This window comes from Mustelus asterias, chromosome 10 (genome assembly GCF_964213995.1).
Source record: "Mustelus asterias chromosome 10, sMusAst1.hap1.1, whole genome shotgun sequence".
Classification (NCBI taxonomy): Eukaryota; Metazoa; Chordata; class Chondrichthyes; order Carcharhiniformes; family Triakidae; genus Mustelus; species Mustelus asterias.
This window is the reverse complement of record NC_135810.1, coordinates 83,311,372-83,330,364: the sequence shown is the minus strand read 5'-3', so window position 1 is coordinate 83,330,364 and position 18,993 is coordinate 83,311,372. Positions and strand designations below refer to the sequence as shown.

Below are 18,993 nucleotides of genomic sequence, written 5' to 3'. Positions count from 1 at the left end.
GGCCGGTGAGCTTGACGTCCGTGGTGGGGAAGTTGTTGGAGAAGATTCTTAAAGATAGGATGTATGCGCATTTAGAAAGGAATAAACTCATTAACGATAGTCAACATGGTTTTGTGAGAGGGAGGTCATGCCTCACGAACCTGGTGGTGTTTTTTGAAGAAGTGACCAAAATGGTTGACGAAGGAAGGGCCGTGGATGTTGTCTATATGGACTTTAGTAAAGCGTTTGACAAAGTCCCTCATGGTAGGCTAGTGAAAAAGGTTGGATCCCATGGGATAAAGGGGGAGGTGGCTAGATGGGTGGAGAACTGGCTTGGTCATAGAAGACAGAGGGTGGTAGTGGAAGGGTCTTTTTCCGGCTGGAGGCCTGTGACTAGTGGTGTACCGCAGGGCTCTGTATTGGGACCTCTGCTGTTTGTGATTTATATAAATGATCTGGAAGAAGGAGTAACTGGGGTGATCAGTAAGTTTGCGGACGACACAAAACTGGCAGGACTTGCAGATAGTGAGGAACATTGTCAGAGGCTACAGAAGGATATAGATAGGCTGGAAATTTGGGCAAGGAAATGGCAGATGGAGTTCAATCCTGATAAATGCGAAGTGATGCATTTTGGTGGGAATAATGTAGGGAGGAGCTACACGATAAATGGAAGAACCATAAAGGGTGTAGAGACGCAGAGGGACCTGGGTGTGCAAGTCCACAGATCTTTGAAGGTGACGTCACAGGTGGAGAAGGTGGTGAAGAAGGCATATGGCATGCTTGCCTTTATAGGACGGGGCATAGAGTATAAAAGTTGGGGTCTGATGTTGCAGATGTATAGAACGTTGGTTCGGCCGCATTTGGAATACTGCGTCCAGTTCTGGTCGCCACACTACCAGAAGGACGTGGAGGCTTTGGAGAGAGTACAGAGGAGGTTTACCAGGATGTTGCCTGGTATGGAGGGGCTTGGTTATGAGGAGAGATTGGGGAAACTGGGGTTGTTCTCCTTGGAAAGACGGAGGATGAGGGGAGACTTAATAGAGGTGTATAAAATTATGAAAGGCATAGATAGGGTGAACGGTGGGAAGCTTTTCCCCGGGTCGGTGGTGACGTTCACGAGGGGTCATAGGTTCAAGGTGAAGGGGGGGAGGTTTAACACAGATATCAGAAGGACATATTTCACACAGAGGGTCGTGGGGGCCTGGAATGTGTTGCCGGGCAAGGTGGTGGAGGCGGACACACTGGGAACGTTTAAGACTTATCTAGACAGCTATATGAACGGAGTGGGAATGGAGGGATACAAAAGAGTGATCTAGTTTGGACCAGGGAGCGGCGCGGGCTAATTGTTCCTGGTTTCTCGTTTCAAGGCTTCATTCTACGATCATCTTGCTGGTGCCAGTACAGAGTGAGACTGCGGATAGTTGGGAACCTGTCTCGGGGGCAGGGGATTCATATGGTGTTCGTGGAAGTGGAAATGACTAGGGTTGGGAAGCATTTTCCGATCGGGGCCATTGTGATCTCCTGGACTCGTTTCGATCGCCTCAGGGGGTCGGAGAGGAATTTCCCAGATTTTTTTTTCCCCATATTGGCCCTGGGGTTTTTCACTCTGGGTTTTCGCCTCTCCCTGGAGATCACATGGTCTGGAATGGGGGGGTGGGGGTAAGTTAATAGGTTGTAATGAACAAAGCATCGTAGCTGTGAGGGACAGCTCGGTGGATAGGATATTGGTATGTAGATAGGCTGGAAAATTGGGCGGGGATCCTGGATTCAGGATTCAATCCTGGACCGGGGAGCGGCGCGGGCTTGGAGGGCCGAAGGGCCTGTTCCTGTGCTGTATTGTTCTTTGTTCTTTGTTCTTTGTTCTTTGTCATCATACAAAAACAAAGCAGGATTGTCCATCTTCGGAAAGCAGTGTTTTAACTGCAAGATGCCAAACCATTTTGCACAGAATTGTTTGGCTATAGAGAAGCAAACGAAGCCTATGCAGATGGCCACTGGTGAAATATCAGCCAAAGTTTCTGACAAATCACTATACAACAGATTGGTTCCTTCAAGTCTGTAGGTGATAAATGGTTTGTGACTGTTAGAACGATGACTGCAGAAGGAGGGTATGAAGTGAACATGAGTGTCAGATAGACACTGGTGCATCGTGCAATATCATGACCTTCACAGACCTCTACTCAACACAACAATCCAAAAACGAAGCCTGTAAAAGTAAGGTTGAGGCTCACTGATGGCTCATACTGAGAGGGCAAATTAATCTGAGAGCTGAATGTAATGGCATCTAACAGGACTAGGAGGATGTTCACGATAGTCTAGAACTAGGTCACAGTCTGAGGATACGGTTAGACCATTTAGGACAGAGATGAGGAGAAATTTCTTCACACAGAGAGTTGTCAGCCTATGGAATGCACTACCACGGAAAGTAGTTGAGGGCAAAACATTGAATGTTTTCAAGAAGCAGTTAGATATAATGCTCGAGGCAAAGGAGATCAAAGGATATGGGAGTTGGGGGATCAGACTATTGAGTTGGATGATCTGCCATGATCATAATGAATGGCAGAGCAGGCTTGAAAGCTGAATCACCTCCTCCTGCTCCTATTTTCTATGTTTCTATGACTATTTGGAATTAGATCAGCTGACTTCAACGACAAAAGGTGAGATTGTAGAATGCCTTAAAGCATGCTTCAGTCATTACTGCATTCCAGATATTAAGTGAATGACAATCATCTTAAGTTCATGAGTGAAGAATTCAGCTGCTTCACAAAGGATTGGGAAATTCATACATCATCACTACAATATCCCCAGTTGAATAGAAAGGATAAGGCAGCAGTGAAAATCACCAAAGAAACTATCAGGAAATCAAGCCAATCTAGCAAAAAAACATACAAGGCGATCCTTGAATGAAGAAACACACTGACTAAAGGCATGGAAATTAATCCACTCCAAAGAATAATGTCACATCGCATCCTACCTACACTTCCAATAATCAAAAAACTACTGAAGCCAGAAGTAGTAACAGACATGAGTAAAGAAATTCAAGGTTAAATGACGAAAGGTCGTGAATGTAGCCCAATTCATCATGTAAACCAGCCTCCTCACACTGATGAAGGAGTGAGACTCCGAAAGCTTGTGCTGCCAAATAAACCTGTTGGACTTTAACCTGGTGTTGTGAGACTTCTTACTGTGCTCCTCGCACCAGCAGGGCCAGAAGGAGCACTGGCCACTGCTGGTACTGCAGGTAGGTCAAGGAGGTGGCATTCAGTTATGGACCTGGACATTCAGGTAAGTCTGGGATCTCACTGAGACCAAGCTGACAGGCCCTGGGTGGAGAGATAAAACTGTGGGATGGGCTTCCAGTTGCTACTGGGGGCCCAGCAAGAGGAATCCTTTCTTTAATTAGTCAATAGACTGCAGGTTATATCTGCCAGGCTGAACATTGAGCTTCTCCTGCCGTCCATTTAATTCAGAATGACGACGGGGTAAGATTCTTGACTGGGCATTCATTGCCCATTTAATTGGGTTCCGGGCAAATGGCCCATCAATGCATCTACTGTCGCTCATAAAATCGCAGCGGGGATGGGTGTGGGCAGGGGGTTCGCATGATGTCCTAATTTACAGGTCTGACTGCCTATTTTCCTACCCTCAAGTGGCTCGCACAATTCAGCCTTGTGAATGGACTGAGTGCCATATGATTATGATACACAACTGGAAGCCTATACCATTCTGAGAGACGCAGCATTTGGGCGTTTTAAAACATGCTGCTGATTCAAATTGAGCCTGACTCTAGAGGCATTTTCCAACTCTTTGCATGAATTCAGTCTTTGGGGTTGATTTTGACCAAATGTTAATGGCCTCAAAATGGAGTCAGTGACCTCACCCCCTCCCCCACACCCCCCAACCCACTAACACTAGTAATAATGTAGCCTGCTCTATTTGAAAAGGAGCCTTCATCTGTGCATCCAATCCATCCATCTGATTCAGGGACCAGACTCCTTTTAATATGGAAATTGGGGCCCAATGACATAAATCAAATCCAATTGCCATTTCAGGTATGAAATGGTCAGACCATCAAAGACAATGGAGGAAGCCTGCCAAAGATAAATGCTAAATTCGCTTTGGGGGTCATGGATGAACAGGAGGGCCCACTGTCACTCTAAGACCCCCTTGATACCTCATTGAACACTCAAACCCCTCCCATCAACTTACCTTTCTGGTGGCACCTCTGGCCCGATTCCCCTTGCTGAACTGGCAAGCGTTATTGAAATGCCCAGCAGCTCAGCTGGCAAATGTAAAAGAGAGCCTTAAAATCACAGTGACCACCATCTCTCAATTGGATGGATAGCCATACTCTGCTATTCAACATTTCAAAAGTCAAAATAGACCAAACTGTATTACATAATTGAGAAAAGTTATTATAAAAGAGAAATTGCCTGAAGGGAGATAGAATGAGCCTTGTATAAATAAGATCTCTTCTCCATGCAGTAAGGATTTTATGTAATTGATTCAATGCAGTGGTATTCAGGCATTTGACACCGAGATAATGTGTAATTGTTATATCTAGCAGCACAATCTAGGTCAGATGGTTTTAACACCCGTGCCCATTCCTGGTTTGAATATTTTTAGCGGTTTTCAATTATTGCTAATCAAACTCCAAGGGCTGCAGGCAAACACTCTCCTGTGGACATGCATCGGAAAGTGGTATGTCAAGTACAGAAATTCCCAAAAATGCATGCAGTCCAACCAACCAAAACATGGGCCGTGATCTAGCAGCCGTACAGGTAGGTAAAGCCCCGGGTGGTGAGAGACATGACCGGGCCTTGCCCCACCGCTACCTCGGCAATGCCAGGGGCCCTCTGGAAAATGTCATTGAGGGGGTGCCCCTTTCCATGGAGGGTTGATGAGGTGTTGCCCTTCTGCTTGGGGGGCTCTCACTGTCCATGACTGGTAGGTTCCCTGTGTCCATGGGTCTCAATGCCTGTTGGTTAGGATGCTGGTTTGGGGGTTCCCCATGTCCGTGGGGGGTTTTGGTACCTGTGGGAGAGGCGGGGGATGCCTTTTATTGAGGTGCTGCAATCTCAGGATTCCCGTCATTTGCCAGCTTTTTTAGCCCCCCCACCTCTAGCTGACTGTGTGAATCTCACTTCCCCTTTGAAATTGCACAGAGTGCTGTTCAATATGTCAAGAAAGACTGGCTGTGCAGCCTGCGAGTTTCACACTGGTCTTCTCATCTGAGTCAACACTGCATTTTTGGGAAGATTTCGGTCACGACAACTTCTGTTTGAAAATATAATGCAGCACTTTGGAACGTTATGTTGACAAGAGCTGACATCTAGTGTTGATTCACTGGAGGTCCTTACAAGTCCAGTTATTAATGTTTTGGGAATTTTTATCACCTGCAGAGTTGATTCTGCTGCTCCCCTAGTTAAATTATGTTAGCGTATGAGGGAGAGAGTGGAAATTCTTACCAATTTTCCCATCTTCTCCCCTGAAGGCAGTAACTGTTTGCTGGGGTACAGTTGCATAAGTGCTGCTGTCCTCACATGCGTTCTCAAATAGCTGTTATTTACATGTCAATCTTGGCAGTAAATATTTGAAGAAGCTTTGTCTATGGTAGTGCCTCCTCGCAGGCCTAATCCTATCTTCACCTCAAGTGTACATTATTTTAACAAGGGTTATTGGATACAAATCAGGAGTGGGAACCCTGGATGATTTTCCCTTTGCTTTCCACATGTGCTGAGGCCAATTGTAGCATGTTACTATAATCAACTGATTCAGCACATATTGGAGATTAACTTCCTGATTTCAGCTGATGAAGGAGCAGCGCTCCGAAAGCTCGTGATTCCAACGCTAGCATCTCCACATCTTGATTTATATGGTTATACTCATTGAATAAAGTTGCTGTATCATTTAGAATTCTCTAAATGGATTGGGTTTGATTCAGGTGGCTTGATTTTAACAATGTGTGATTGGGTGGATTTTGAATGAGTTAAAATCTTGCCTAAGGTTTCTTTTGATCTTCTACCAAAGCTGCAATGGATGGACACCCAGGAGAAGCCCCATGGAAATTCAACAATTTGGAATTTCAACTCAAATATTGATCTCTCAACTTTCAACTTGATTCAAACTCATCAATTGCACATGTACCTCAATTATGAATTGCGATTCAAATATGTGACATTTGTGCTTCCCCAACCCCAGCAATGATCATATATACTTGTTGACAGTCTTTGTTCACACCTGAAAAAGGCTATCTGGTTTTGGTGAAGGAAGCTTTCCAGTGTCCATGGAACCCTGTTCCAGTGGAAGTCAGCATACTCAGGAGAAGAGAATGCTTAGAAATAAAATCTTACTTCTTTTCCAGTGCTTGTGAGTTACAGTTCTTCCACATTCTTGGAAGAACTGCCACAAGTTTCTATCTCTACCATCATATTATGTTAATAAGTTTCATATTTTTTTGTGTTCAAATTAATTTCTCTTTTGGTACAGTTGAGGAATTTTCATTACCTTTTAGCACTAGTTATGTAACCACAATAATTGTTTTGTTTGCAGGATACACAGCTATTTAAACATTACAAGAATATTATTAATTTCAGAGGGCAAGGAAACCCCCAGTTTATGATGAAATGCATTAACCCAATCGAGGTAAGAAAATCCATGGGGGTGGGGTGAATATTATGGGAGCTCAAAAGTTGCAAATGTGGCAGGCAGATTGACTTAATTAGGCAGGAGCTGAAATTTTACTTTTCGACAGTGGGTTCAAATTTAGAGATTGACTCAGCAATGTGTCTGTGGCAAGTCAGGCTTCACGCCATCCCAGGGTGGGTTCCTACTTCTAAAACATTTGTATGCCTCGAGTACTCACACTTTTTGTAATTACTTCTTACTTTCATGATAAAGTCAGCGACACATAGGAATCTCATGGCATACGCTTGTTTAAAGGTAGAAATGTAACAGGCAGCATTGTAGAATTGTGTCTGAGGTCAGTAGTTTTCTTTGGACTCTGCAGCACAAAGGAGGGAAGCAGGAAAATGTCAGCTTGTATGGAGACTCGGGACCAGCAAGGGCAAGCCAATGATGAAGGGGGGGTGGTGGAATTGGATTGGAGCCATGGAGGAGTGGAAGAGGGATCCAGTGGAGGATAGAGGGTGGGTAAGGGGTTTGGGGAATGAAATGGGAAGGGTCTCGCACCCTGGATATAGAGTTGGTGGGAACAGTTGCTCAAGGTAAGAAAATAAGGGGCCTAAAAGATGGTGTCAGTACTGTCCACATGTCATTTCAAAGTTTTAGCTGGCAGAGTCCTTATAGGACTTTGAGTTCACCTAAAACATTTCAATTATCCCTACTTGTCTGTTGTACTTATCCCTACTTCTTCCCTTCTATGCACTGTAAAGAAGATTGTCTGAGAGTGATCTCAGACAATCTTCTTTACAGTGCATAGAAGGGAAGGCCAATTGAACCTTCATGTTCAGCCATGTCCCAGAGAATGTAGAATATAACACGAGGTATTAACATGAAAATTCAATAAAGATTGAACAAAAAACACAACAATGTTTCTTCCACAATAAAAAAAATGTCCCTAACTCCCCTGTAACAATCAATGTATGCCAACTATTTCTGTCTGAAACATCCCAAAGCATGCCATGTTGCCATGGAGATTGTGATTCCAGGTGAAACTTTGGCTGGAAGGTTATTTCATTTAGTTTATCAATATGTGTTTGTTGACAGAAGCAGGCAGTTCAGTTTGAAGTTTGTGAGGGGAGAAAGAAGCTGGAAGATTTGCCTAGTTTGAACCTAGAGGAAGACATCTATAGTGGTCCTCCTAGAACCTTGTGGGAGAAGGAACTCAACTTGAATAGTTAACTTGGAAAGAGCTGTCGAAAAGCTGTGGGAGCAGACTGGGGAAAAAGAGGTCTAAGTATGTCCAAAACCAGGGCAAGGAGCTGAAGAGTCCACGGTCACAATGTCTTTAAAGAACCAAAAGCTAATGGAAGGATCCCCATAAATCTTCAACCTTGGAGAAAGCTGGAATACTGGGGAAATTTAAAGTAGATTCTGGAGAACTGTGGCATACCTTTGGGTTGGTCCCAGGAAAGATAAATGAATCACCAAAATTTTTATTATGTATAAGAGAACTCTTGGGGAAGTAAAAAGTAGAACTGCATTCATAGCATAAGTATTTATAAACTATGGTGCTAATAGAGCTTGCTTTGTTTAACTTTTATATAAAGTTTATTTTCATTTTAAAAAAACTTGAAAACTTATGATGTCGTTCTTTTTATTAATTGCTAATTATTCCGATTACTCTTTAAATGTTAACTAACAGGATCACCAATACTGTTATTGATGTTAGTAAACTTGACTATACATATGAAGAGACCCTAATAAAGATTCCCAGGAAGGGAAGATTATTTCATAAAAGCCCCATAATGTCTCTAAAATATGAAAACTCAACAACTGAACCCAGGTAAGGACTGCAGGATCCAGGTGAAGACTGCAGGATCCAGCTGAGGACCGCAGGATCCAGGAGGTGAGTGCTTTTTCATTTACCTGCTGGATCCAGTGTGCCTGCCTGGCAAACACTCTGTGATTGACACCCTGCCTCCATCCTTCCAACTTCCCTCCACATTCTCTATGAGGCCTCTGATTTCCTTATCCACTTGCATCCCAGGATCTAATCACTTCTTCTTCCTCAGACCTTGGGATCATGCCCCAGTGTCGATCAATTCCCGACCCTCATTGGCCAATTTGGAAAAATTACTGCCTACTGACTATTCCTCATACAGTGTGGGCTATGCTCCCCATTTGACCCCAATGTTAGGGGCCTGCCCAAAAACCCTGCCCGTTATCCTACTCAGAAATGACAACCGTAGGTTCTCTATTATATTTCCATTTTCATCTGCCACTCCTTTTGGATGTTTAGGGTTCCTGTGTATTTTAATAATTTACTGTGTCTTAAATAAAATATGGTCACAATTCACATTTGTTGCATTGTATTTCGATGAGTTGACTGACACCAGATGTCATATTCTAAATTGTGACTCTGCTACACAATTAAATTTAAAATAATATAAAAATGAGGATTCTAGAAAGTGAACAGAGTGAAATTTAAATTCATTGCTATGACATATTCACAGGCAAAACTACTGGACAGTGCTGCTGGTGTTCATGTTCGGTTCCGACTGGGAGGAGTAAGTGATCTTTGTTTACTTTTGCACGGATAGAAAATGATAACTTTTGGCCATTTCGATTTACTGATGCTATTGTATACTGGGTGTTAAATTCTGGTGTGACTTTCCTATTCTGGGAGAATGCCAAGTTAATTTATCTAATTCTGCCAAAATAACCACTGCCATATTTTCTGAGGTTCAGGCTATGATCCTGACCTGCATCTTCAGCTTAGTAAAGACCACTTCTTCCCATCACAAAACTTTCTTACTCAGTCTACTGGTGGGGAGGGGGGGGGGGGGGGGGATAAACATAGGAACTGCTTTTGTAATAGTGGCCTTGTTCGGAATGGGTGGAGGCTCTACCCCAAAGTCGGCCACCTAGAACAGATCCATGGCTGACATATCTGGGGTGGAGATGCCGGCATTGGACTGGGGTAAACACAGTAAGAGTTTTAACAACACCAGGTTAAAATCCATCTGACGATGGAGCAGCGCTCCGAAAACTAATGGCATTTGCTACCAAATAAACCTGTTGGACTTTAACCTGGTGTTGTTAAAACTCTTACTGTGACATATCTGGGTGCAGGGATAATTTGTGGCAGTGGGAATGGTTACAGTGGGAGTCCATTGGAACAGTTATATAACTTTGGCCCCTAGATTTATCCACATTGTTAGGTAATTTCACCAAAGTAACAGGAACCCCCCACCTGAAAAATGTAATCTTAACAAGAATTACACTATTTATTTTAATTTAAAGCATTTGCAACAACAGATTATGGCACAGGCACAAATTTTCCAAAGTTGGCAAAGTCACTAGTTTCAGCACTGTAGCCCAAATAGTGCATCTGCCATTGTTTAAATTGTCTAATGGAATTCTGCATGTTTAAGTTTATAGTTTATTTATTAGTGTCACAAGTAGGCTTACGTTTACACTGCAATGAAGTTACTATGAAAATCCCCTAGTTGCCACACTCCAGCGCCTGTTTGGGTACACTGAGGGAGAACTTAGCATGGCCAATGCACTTAACCAGCATGTCTTTTGGACTGTGGATGGATACCGGAGTACCCGGAGGAAACCCACACAGACACAGGGAGAACGTGCAAACTCCACACAGACAATCATCCGAGGCCAGAATTGAACCCGGGTTCCTGGCACTATGAGGCAGCAGTGCTAGCCACTGTGCCGCCGTGCATGCGCTTGTTAGCAACAAAACTTGTTTGTGGATTTTATGTGGGTTCCAAGGCAGATATTTTCAGAAAAAAAGTATCAGAAACTGAGCTTACATTCACTGTATCAGCTATGGTTCAATTGGTTGCAAATTTGTCTTTGAGTCAGGAGTCCCACTTGAGCACAAAAATCAAGGCTGACGTTTCAGTGTAGTACTGAGGGAGTGCTGCACTGTCAGAGCTGCTGCCTTTTGGATGAGAGGTTAAACTGAGGCCCCATTGCCCTCTCAGGTGGATTTAAAAGAACCCATGGCACTATTTTGAAGAAGAGCCAAGGAGTTATATCCTTGCCATCTTGGCTAATATTTATCCCTCTACCGACATCTCAAAAGCAAATTAATTGGCCATTATCACATTGCTGTTTGTGGAGTTTGATGCCATGTTTTCCATATTACAACAATGGCACTGCAAAAGTACTTCACGTAAAGTGTTTTGGGATGTCTTGTGGTCATGAAAAAGTGCTAACTAAATGCAATGCTTTTTTTCTTTTTCATCCTGCTCTGGCTTATAGGAAACATTTCCTCCAAAAATCTACTACAAAATATTCACTCACCGAACAGTTGTCGATATATGTGCAAACAGTCCCAAAGATTATACTCATCCTGGTTTGAAACAGAAACTACCCAGGCAAATTCACAACTATAACCCTGTAAAAGATCAGGAGGATGATCGCAATGGATGGTACAAACGAATAGAGAATAATGATTGGAGAAATCTTTCAGACAAGGTAAAGATGCAATTTTCCAATCACTAAAAGAAGTAAACTGAACATATATAACCTACTGGGAGACTTCAGTTTAAAGGGCTATTGAACTGACAATTGAGATGTGTGCAGGAATTGCTTGGGCTAGCTTAAATTGTAATGGACAAACGTTAGGCAAAACCAAGACTTGGATTGTTCATTTAGTTTAGGGATTTACTTTTTTGTTGTAATGCAGTTAATGTTATAAGTGGACATAAGCAGAGGGCAGGTCAATAGCAGAGAATTTAATTTAGGGGATTGGACCTAAAGTGATGAGAATTAGGGTATGTGAGGTTCACCCTTAAGCTGATGCACCCAATGCTGATAGCTATATATATGACTCCCATCTTGCGACAGGCTCTTTAAACTGAGTGTATGTGATGGCTCATCCTGAGATCAGATGATGACAATGGCCTGGATTTTGCTCCAGGGAGTTCATGGTGAACTGTCAGCATTCTCCATCATTACTTCTCCAAAGCTGACCACAACTTCATGGTGTTGATCATGTGCGTGGGAATCAAGTTGCAGTTTGTCACTTAAGGTTCTGACACAGGCTGCACTGTGAACAGCCTCCAGAGCCAGCAATCACTGAAATTGGTGAAAACTTCAATTTTCTCGCTCCCACATCACCATTAGAAACCTCATATAAAGTTACAATTCATTAGATCACGTGTAATTGGGGTTTTAAGAGATGTAATTAATAAAATTAAATGAACAACAGAACTGACCCTGAAAATCGTTGTATATTTCTGGAATGCTGTTGAATGATTAATTAATGGTTTTTTGAAGCTAAATATATTAATTTTTTGAAATATGTTTTAGAATATTTTAGCTTCTACATTCACCACATGTATGTCCCAATTTTTAACTTACACTATGTAAAATGTTTTTAGATGTGACCCTATTTTAGTGCTTTTTGTTTCTATTTGTGTGTCAATGATTGGCTACTTGGATAGTCTGATGACAATATTCCAAGTTCCTGCTGGAAATACCCCATAAGGATAGCTGCAATCAGTTGCGGTACCACTCCACTGTGATGGAGGTGAAATTCTTGCCAGAGACCATTGCCCACAGACTCTGCGTCAATATGTGTGAAATCTATCTTGACATTTTACAAGAGCTGTATAAGTCCCAATCACAGGTGGTGTCTGATGAGTGTATATAATGTTAATCCTGAGGTAGGATATTTACAGTTGAGTATATATAAGATTATTTCTGAGGTGGGTGATTACAGCTGAGTGGATATAAGATTATTCCTGAGATAGGATGGTTACAGCTGAATGTATATAAGATTAATCCTCTGATATCATGGTCACAGCTAAGTACAAGTAAAATCCAATCACTACTCTTCTGTGCATTTGTTGCTAGGAGCCCTCAAAAATAGTTCCAGCCAAAACTGAAGATCATATATCACTGATGCTATTGTTTGACAAACCGGAGCCATGCAAGGAAGGCTTTTATAATTGGTTAGGAAATAAAAAAGACCAATAATGCTACTTTGTTCACACATACTCACGTTTGATTTATGCTTTGCCCTCTTTTACTGGGGCAATCTGTGTTAGTCTTTACCACACCCCACCCCCCCATCTCAATTGGATAAATAAATATTGGAGGGGAGGAGAAATTCATTTATAGCGCTATGTAGGCTTAATGTAGAATCAGGATGGCGACAGAAACATTTTTTTTTTGCAGTGGTTTATGATTGATCATAATTATTATGATTTATCATTGTAGTAGTTAATGATTGCAAAAGAGACCATGTCAATATATAACAATGAATTAGAAGATAGAAGATAGGCGGTTGAAGGAAAATGGAAGTAAAGGTAAATGGGAATAGGATGGGTGCATGGGATTTGGATTATTACTCATGTGGAGAGTATGAATGACGGGGTAGATCAAACCACCTGTTTTTATGTTGTCGTTTCTGTCTAATTCATAGAACATAGAACAGTACAGCACAGAACAGGCCCTTCGGCCCACGATGTTGTGCCGAGCTTTATCTGAAACCAAGATCAAGCTATCCCACTCCCTATCATCCTGGTGTGCTCCATGTGCCTATCCAATAACCGTTTAAATGTTCCTAAAGTGTCTGACTCCACTATCACTGCAGGCAGTCCATTCCACACCCCAACCACTCTCTGCATAAAGAACCTACCTCTGATATCCTTCCTATATCTCCCACCACCAACCCTATAGTTATGCCCCCTTGTAATAGCTCCATCCACCCGAGGAAATAGTCTTTGAACGTTCACTCTATCTATCCCCTTCATCATTTTATAAACCTCTATTAAGTCTCCCCTCAGCCTCCTCCGCTCCAGAGAGAACAGCCCTAGCTCCCTCAACCTTTCCTCATAAGACCTACCCTCCAAACCAGGCAGCATCCTGGTAAATCTCCTCTGCACTCTTTCCAGTGCTTCCACATCCTTCTTATAGTGAGGTGACCAGAACTGCACACAATATTCCAAATGTGGTCTCACCAAGGTCCTGTACAGTTGCAGCATAACCCCATGGCTCTTAAACTCCAACCCCCTGTTAATAAAAGCTAACACACTATAGGCCTTCTTCACAGCTCTATCCACTTGAGTGGCAACCTTTAGAGATCTGTGGATATGGACCCCAAGATCTCTCTGTTCCTCCACAGTCTTCAGAACCCTACCTTTGACCCTGTAATCCACATTTAAATTAGTCCTACCAAAATGAATCACCTCACATTTATCAGGGTTAAACTCCATTTGCCATTTTTCAGTCCAGCTTTGCATCCTACCTATGTCTCTTTGCAGCCTACAACAGCCCTCCACCTCATCCACTACTCCACCAATCTTGGTGTCATCAGCAAATTTACTGATCCACCCTTCAGCCCCCTCCTCTAAATCATTAATAGAAATCACAAAGAGCAGAGGACCAAGCACTGATCCCTGTGGCACTCCGCTAGCAACCTGCCTCCAATCCAAAAATTTTCCATCCACCACCACCCTCTGTCTTCGATCAGACAGCCAGTTACCTATCCAATCGGCCAACTTTCCCTCTATCCCACACCTCCTCACTTTCATCATAAGCCGACCATGGAGGACCTTATCAAACGCCTTACTAAAATCCATGTATATGACATCAACTGCCCTACCTTTATCAACACACTTAGTTACCTCCTCAAAAAATTCTATCAAATTTGTGAGGCACGACTTGCCCTTGACGAATCCGTGCTGACTATCCCGGATTAATCCGCATCTTTCTAAATGGTTGTAAATCCCATCCCTAAGGACCTTTTCCATCAATTTACCAACCACCGAAGTAAGACTAACCGGTCTATAATTACCAGGGTCATTTCTATTCCCTTTCTTAAACAGAGGAACAACATTTGCCACTCTCCAGTCCTCTGGCACCATCCCCGTGGACAGCGAGGACCCAAAGATCAAAGCCAAAGGCTCTGCAATCTCATCCCTTGCCTCCCAAAGAATCCTAGGATACATTTCATCAGGCCCAGGGGACTTATCGACCTTCAGTTTATTCAAAACTGCCAGGACATCCTCCCTCCGAACATCTATTTCCTCCAGCCTATTAGCCTGTAACACCTTCTCTTCCTCAAAAACATGGCCCCTCTCCTTGGTGAACACTGAAGAAAAGTATTCATTCATCACCTCGCCTATCTCTACTGACTCCATACACAAGTTCCCACTACTGTCCTTGACCGGCCCTAACCTCACCCTGGTCATTCTTTTATTCCTCACGTAAGAGTAAAAAGCCTTGGGGTTTTCCTTGATCCGACCCACCAAGGACTTCTCATGTCCCCTCCTAGCTCTCCTAAGCCCCTTTTTCAGCTCATTCCTTGCTAACTTGTAACCCTCAATCGAGCCATCTGAACCTTGTTTCCTCATCCCTACATAAGCTTCCCTCTTCCTTTTCACAAGACATTCCACCTCTTTCATGAACCATGGTTCCCTCACTCGGCCATTTCCTCCCTGCCTGACAGGGACATACCTATCAAGGACACCCAGTATTTGTTCCTTGAAAAAGTTCCACTTTTAACTAGTTCCTTTCCCTGACAGTTTCTGTTCCCAACTTATGCCCCCTAATTCTTGCCTAATCGCATCATAATTACCTCTCCCCCAATTGTAAACCTTGCCCTGCCGTACGGCCCTATCCCTCTCCATTGCAATAACAAAAGACACCGAATTGTGGTCACTATCTCCAAAGTGCTCTCCCACAACCAAATCTAACACTTGACCCGGTTCATTTCCCAGTACCAAATCCAATGTGGCCTCACCTCTTGTCGGCCTATCCACATATTGTGTCAGGAAACCCTCCTGCACACACTGCACAAAAACTGCCCCATCCGAACTATTTGACCTACAAAGGTTCCAATCAATATTTGGAAAGTTAAAGTCCCCCATGACAACTACCCTGTGACCCCCACACATATCCATAATCTGCTTAGCAATTTCTTCCTCCACATCTCTATTACTATTTGGGGACCTATAGTAAACTCCTAACAACGTGACCGCTCCTTTCCTATTTCTAACCTCAGCCCATATTACCTCAGTGTGCAGATCCCCCTCGAAGTGCCTTTCCGCAGCCGTTAAACTATCCTTGATTAACAATGCTACTCCTCCACCTCTTTTACCAGCTTCCCTACACTTACTGAAACATCTATACCCCGGAACGTCCAACAACCATTCCTGTTCTTGTTCTACCCACGTCTCCGTAATGGCCACAACATCGTAGTCCCAAGTACCAATCCACGCCCCAAGTTCATCTACCTTGTTCCGGATGCTCCTTGCATTGAAGTAGACACACTTCAACCCACCTTCCTGTCTACCGGTACCCACCCTTGACCCTGATACCTTCCCCAATACCTCACCACCCTCTCTGACTTCTGGACTACAACTCCTTTTCCCACTCCCCTGACAAATTAGTTTAAACTCCCCTGAAGAGCCGTATCAAATTTCCCTCCTAGGATATTGGTGCCCCTCTGGTTCAGGTGCACCCCGTCCTGTTTGTACAGGTCCCACCTTCCCCAGAATGTGTTCCAATTATCCACGTATCTGAAACCCTCCCTCCTACACCATCCCTGCAACCACATGTTTAACTGCACTCTCTCCCTGTTCCTCAACTCGCTATCACGTGGCTACGGCAACGTACCAGAGATGACCACATGTTTTGTCTTGGCTCTCAGCTTCCAGCCCAGCTCCAGAAATTCCTGCTTTAAATCCCCGTCCCTTCTCTTACCTATGTCGTTGGTACCAATGTGTACCACGACTTGTGACTGTTTCCCCTCCCCCTTCAGAATCCGGAAAACACGGTCTGAGACGTCATGGATCTTGGCATCCGGTAGGCAACATACCATCCATGAGTCTCTTTTGCTGCCACAGAACCTCCTATCTATCCCTCTAACTAACGAGTCCCCAATAACTATTCAATTTAATATTTCATATGCACATATTATCTCTGCCTTATGACTCAATAAAACAAAACTCTATCTAAAGTATTGAAGTTAAAGTTATCCACAAAAGTCAGTTAGTGGTACAAAACTTGAATATTGCTGAAAAGAGGGACAGTAGCTGCCGAAGATTTTCGTCTTCCACTCATCAGGACAAATTCAAGAATGCAAAATTTCAAAATGATCGCAACAATTTATACGATAGGATAAAAGAGTGCTGATTGGTTGACAAGTTGATTCTGATTGGCTGAGGCTTTGCCACGGAGAAAGCAATGGGGGTCTATAGGCACCCCAAGCTCCCAAGGTAATTCGAGAAAGGTGTGAGACTTGAACATATTCCTTTTGTTTGCAGAGAACTGGTACCTGCGTATGAATGTATGTTCCTTCTAGCAAACTAGCTCCGACTGTTCATCTTAAATTGATTGTTAGAATAGCATTATCAGGATTGTTCAGCAGAATCACATCTAACAGTAGACATTTTGTTATGGGTTTTGCAAGCATGCGCTGGTTGAGTACAATCTGTACTTTGCCTTTTACAAACAACTAAAGGAATTTTAACAACAGGTTAAGCCATTTCATGCTGCTACTATGCAGTGGCTATGTAAGTGTTTTTCTCCACAAACAGGATGCTGCCATTAGTCCAAAAAGACATTCAGCCTACCTCACAATTGAGCCATGTCATATATAAGCTTCAGTGCCAGTGCACTGTCAGGTACATAGGCTATATGACCCAATAATTGGCCGGTCAAATCAAACATCATGTTCCTTCAGTTATTCATACTAGGTAGAGTGCAGAATATACTGAACCATCCCATGCTTGCAAATCCAAAAACACAATGTCTATTGTTGGATGTGATTCTGTGATTGGGAAATACTTGCTGAATAATCCTGAGTGCACTAATAGGTATACTAACAATCAATTTAAGATAATTGTTCCCAGGAGCAGGCTGAGGGTAAGAGAGTGGGTTTTCTGACTGTAATTAATTATTTATTTTTTCAGTTAATTTTGGGTTTAAAATCGGAGGTTTTTTTCAAAACCGGAAGTCAGGCCAGGAGTGGCCAGGGGAAGTTTTTGGAGGGTTTAAAAGTGCACCAAAGTATACAGCGGGCAGCATCGTAGCGGGCAGCAGAGTGAGTGGGAAGTTGAGTGAGCTGTCAGGGCTTTGGCTCACAGGGCTTGGACGAGCAGGGGTGAGTTTTTGTTTCCTTACACTCTTATTAACTTTTCACTGTCTTACTTGACATAAAGTGTCCAGTATGAGTGTGAAACCAATGTGTTGTTCCCAGTGTAGGATGTGGGAGGTCCTGGAGGCATCTGGCCTCCCGGACATCCACATCTGTGAGGGGTGTGTCGAGCTGCGGTTCCTGAGAGACCGTGTTAGGGAGCTGGAACTACAACTCGAGGATCTTAGGCTGATGAGGGAGAATGAGGAGGTGATAGACAAGAGCTATCATCAGGTGGTCACACCAGGGCCACGGGAAGAGGCCAAGTGGGTGACGGCCAGGAAGGGTAAGGCTAGGGTGGTTGAGAGAACCCCGGTGGATTTGCCCCTGCACAACAAGTACTCCTGCTTGAGTACTGCTGGGGGGGACAGCCCGCCTGGGGGAAGCAGCAGTGGCCGTGTCTCCGCAGTGGAGTCCAGCCCTGTAACTCAGAGGGCTAAGGAAAAGAGGAGGAAGGCGGTATTAATCGGGGACTCGATGGTGAAGGGGACAGACAGGCGTTTCTGCGGAGGTAGGCGGGATTCTCGCATGGTGGTCTGCCTCCCTGGGGCCGGGATCCAGGATGTCGCTAGTCGCGTCCCGGAAATCCTGAGGTGGGAGGGAGAGGAGCCTGAGGTAGCGGTACATATTGGTACCGCTGATGTGGGTAGGAAGGGAGAAGGGGTCGTGAAAAGGGAGTACAGGGAATTAGGGAGACAGCTGAGAAAGAGGAAAGCAAAGGTAGTAATCTCAGGATTACTGCCTGTGCCACGGGAAGGTGAGGGCAGGAATGGAGTGAGGTGGAGGATGAATGTGTGGCTGAGGGACTGGTGCAGGGGGCAGGGATTCAGGTTCCTGGATCATTGGGACCTCTTTAGGGGCAGGGGTGATCTGTATACAAAAAACGGGTGGAACTTGAATCACACGGGGACCAATATCCTGGCCGGTAGGTTGGCTAAGGCTACTGGGGAGAATTTAAACTAGATAGGTTGAGGGGAGGGGAGCTAGAAGAGTTGACTAGGATCAAGGAACTAATTGATGGGGGGGAGGATGCAGGGGTAAGGGGAATTACAAAATTAATGGTAGAGGAGAGGGTGCAAGTGAATGAAGGCGGTAATTTAGATAAGGGAGTAGAGGGAGACGGTGTTCGCGACTCATCAAAGCGGGTTCAGATAAAAGCTGGAATAAGGACACTTTGCCTGAATGCACGAAGCATTCGGAACAAGGTGAATGAGTTG

At 43.8% G+C, this 18,993-nt stretch overlaps 1 protein-coding gene across 1 annotated transcript in view; it reads left to right on the top strand.

Moving 5' to 3' along the window:
• The window catches only part of c10h11orf65 (chromosome 10 C11orf65 homolog), a 55,178-nt gene that overhangs the window by 16,330 nt on the left and 19,855 nt on the right, over window positions 1-18,993 (top strand). Inside the window, exons 3-5 of the mRNA XM_078222831.1 lie at window positions 6,532-6,624; window positions 9,117-9,170; window positions 10,888-11,103. Of these exons, the coding sequence (XP_078078957.1) occupies window positions 6,532-6,624; window positions 9,117-9,170; window positions 10,888-11,103 (363 nt within the window). The remainder of the gene's footprint in view (window positions 1-6,531; window positions 6,625-9,116; window positions 9,171-10,887; window positions 11,104-18,993) is intronic.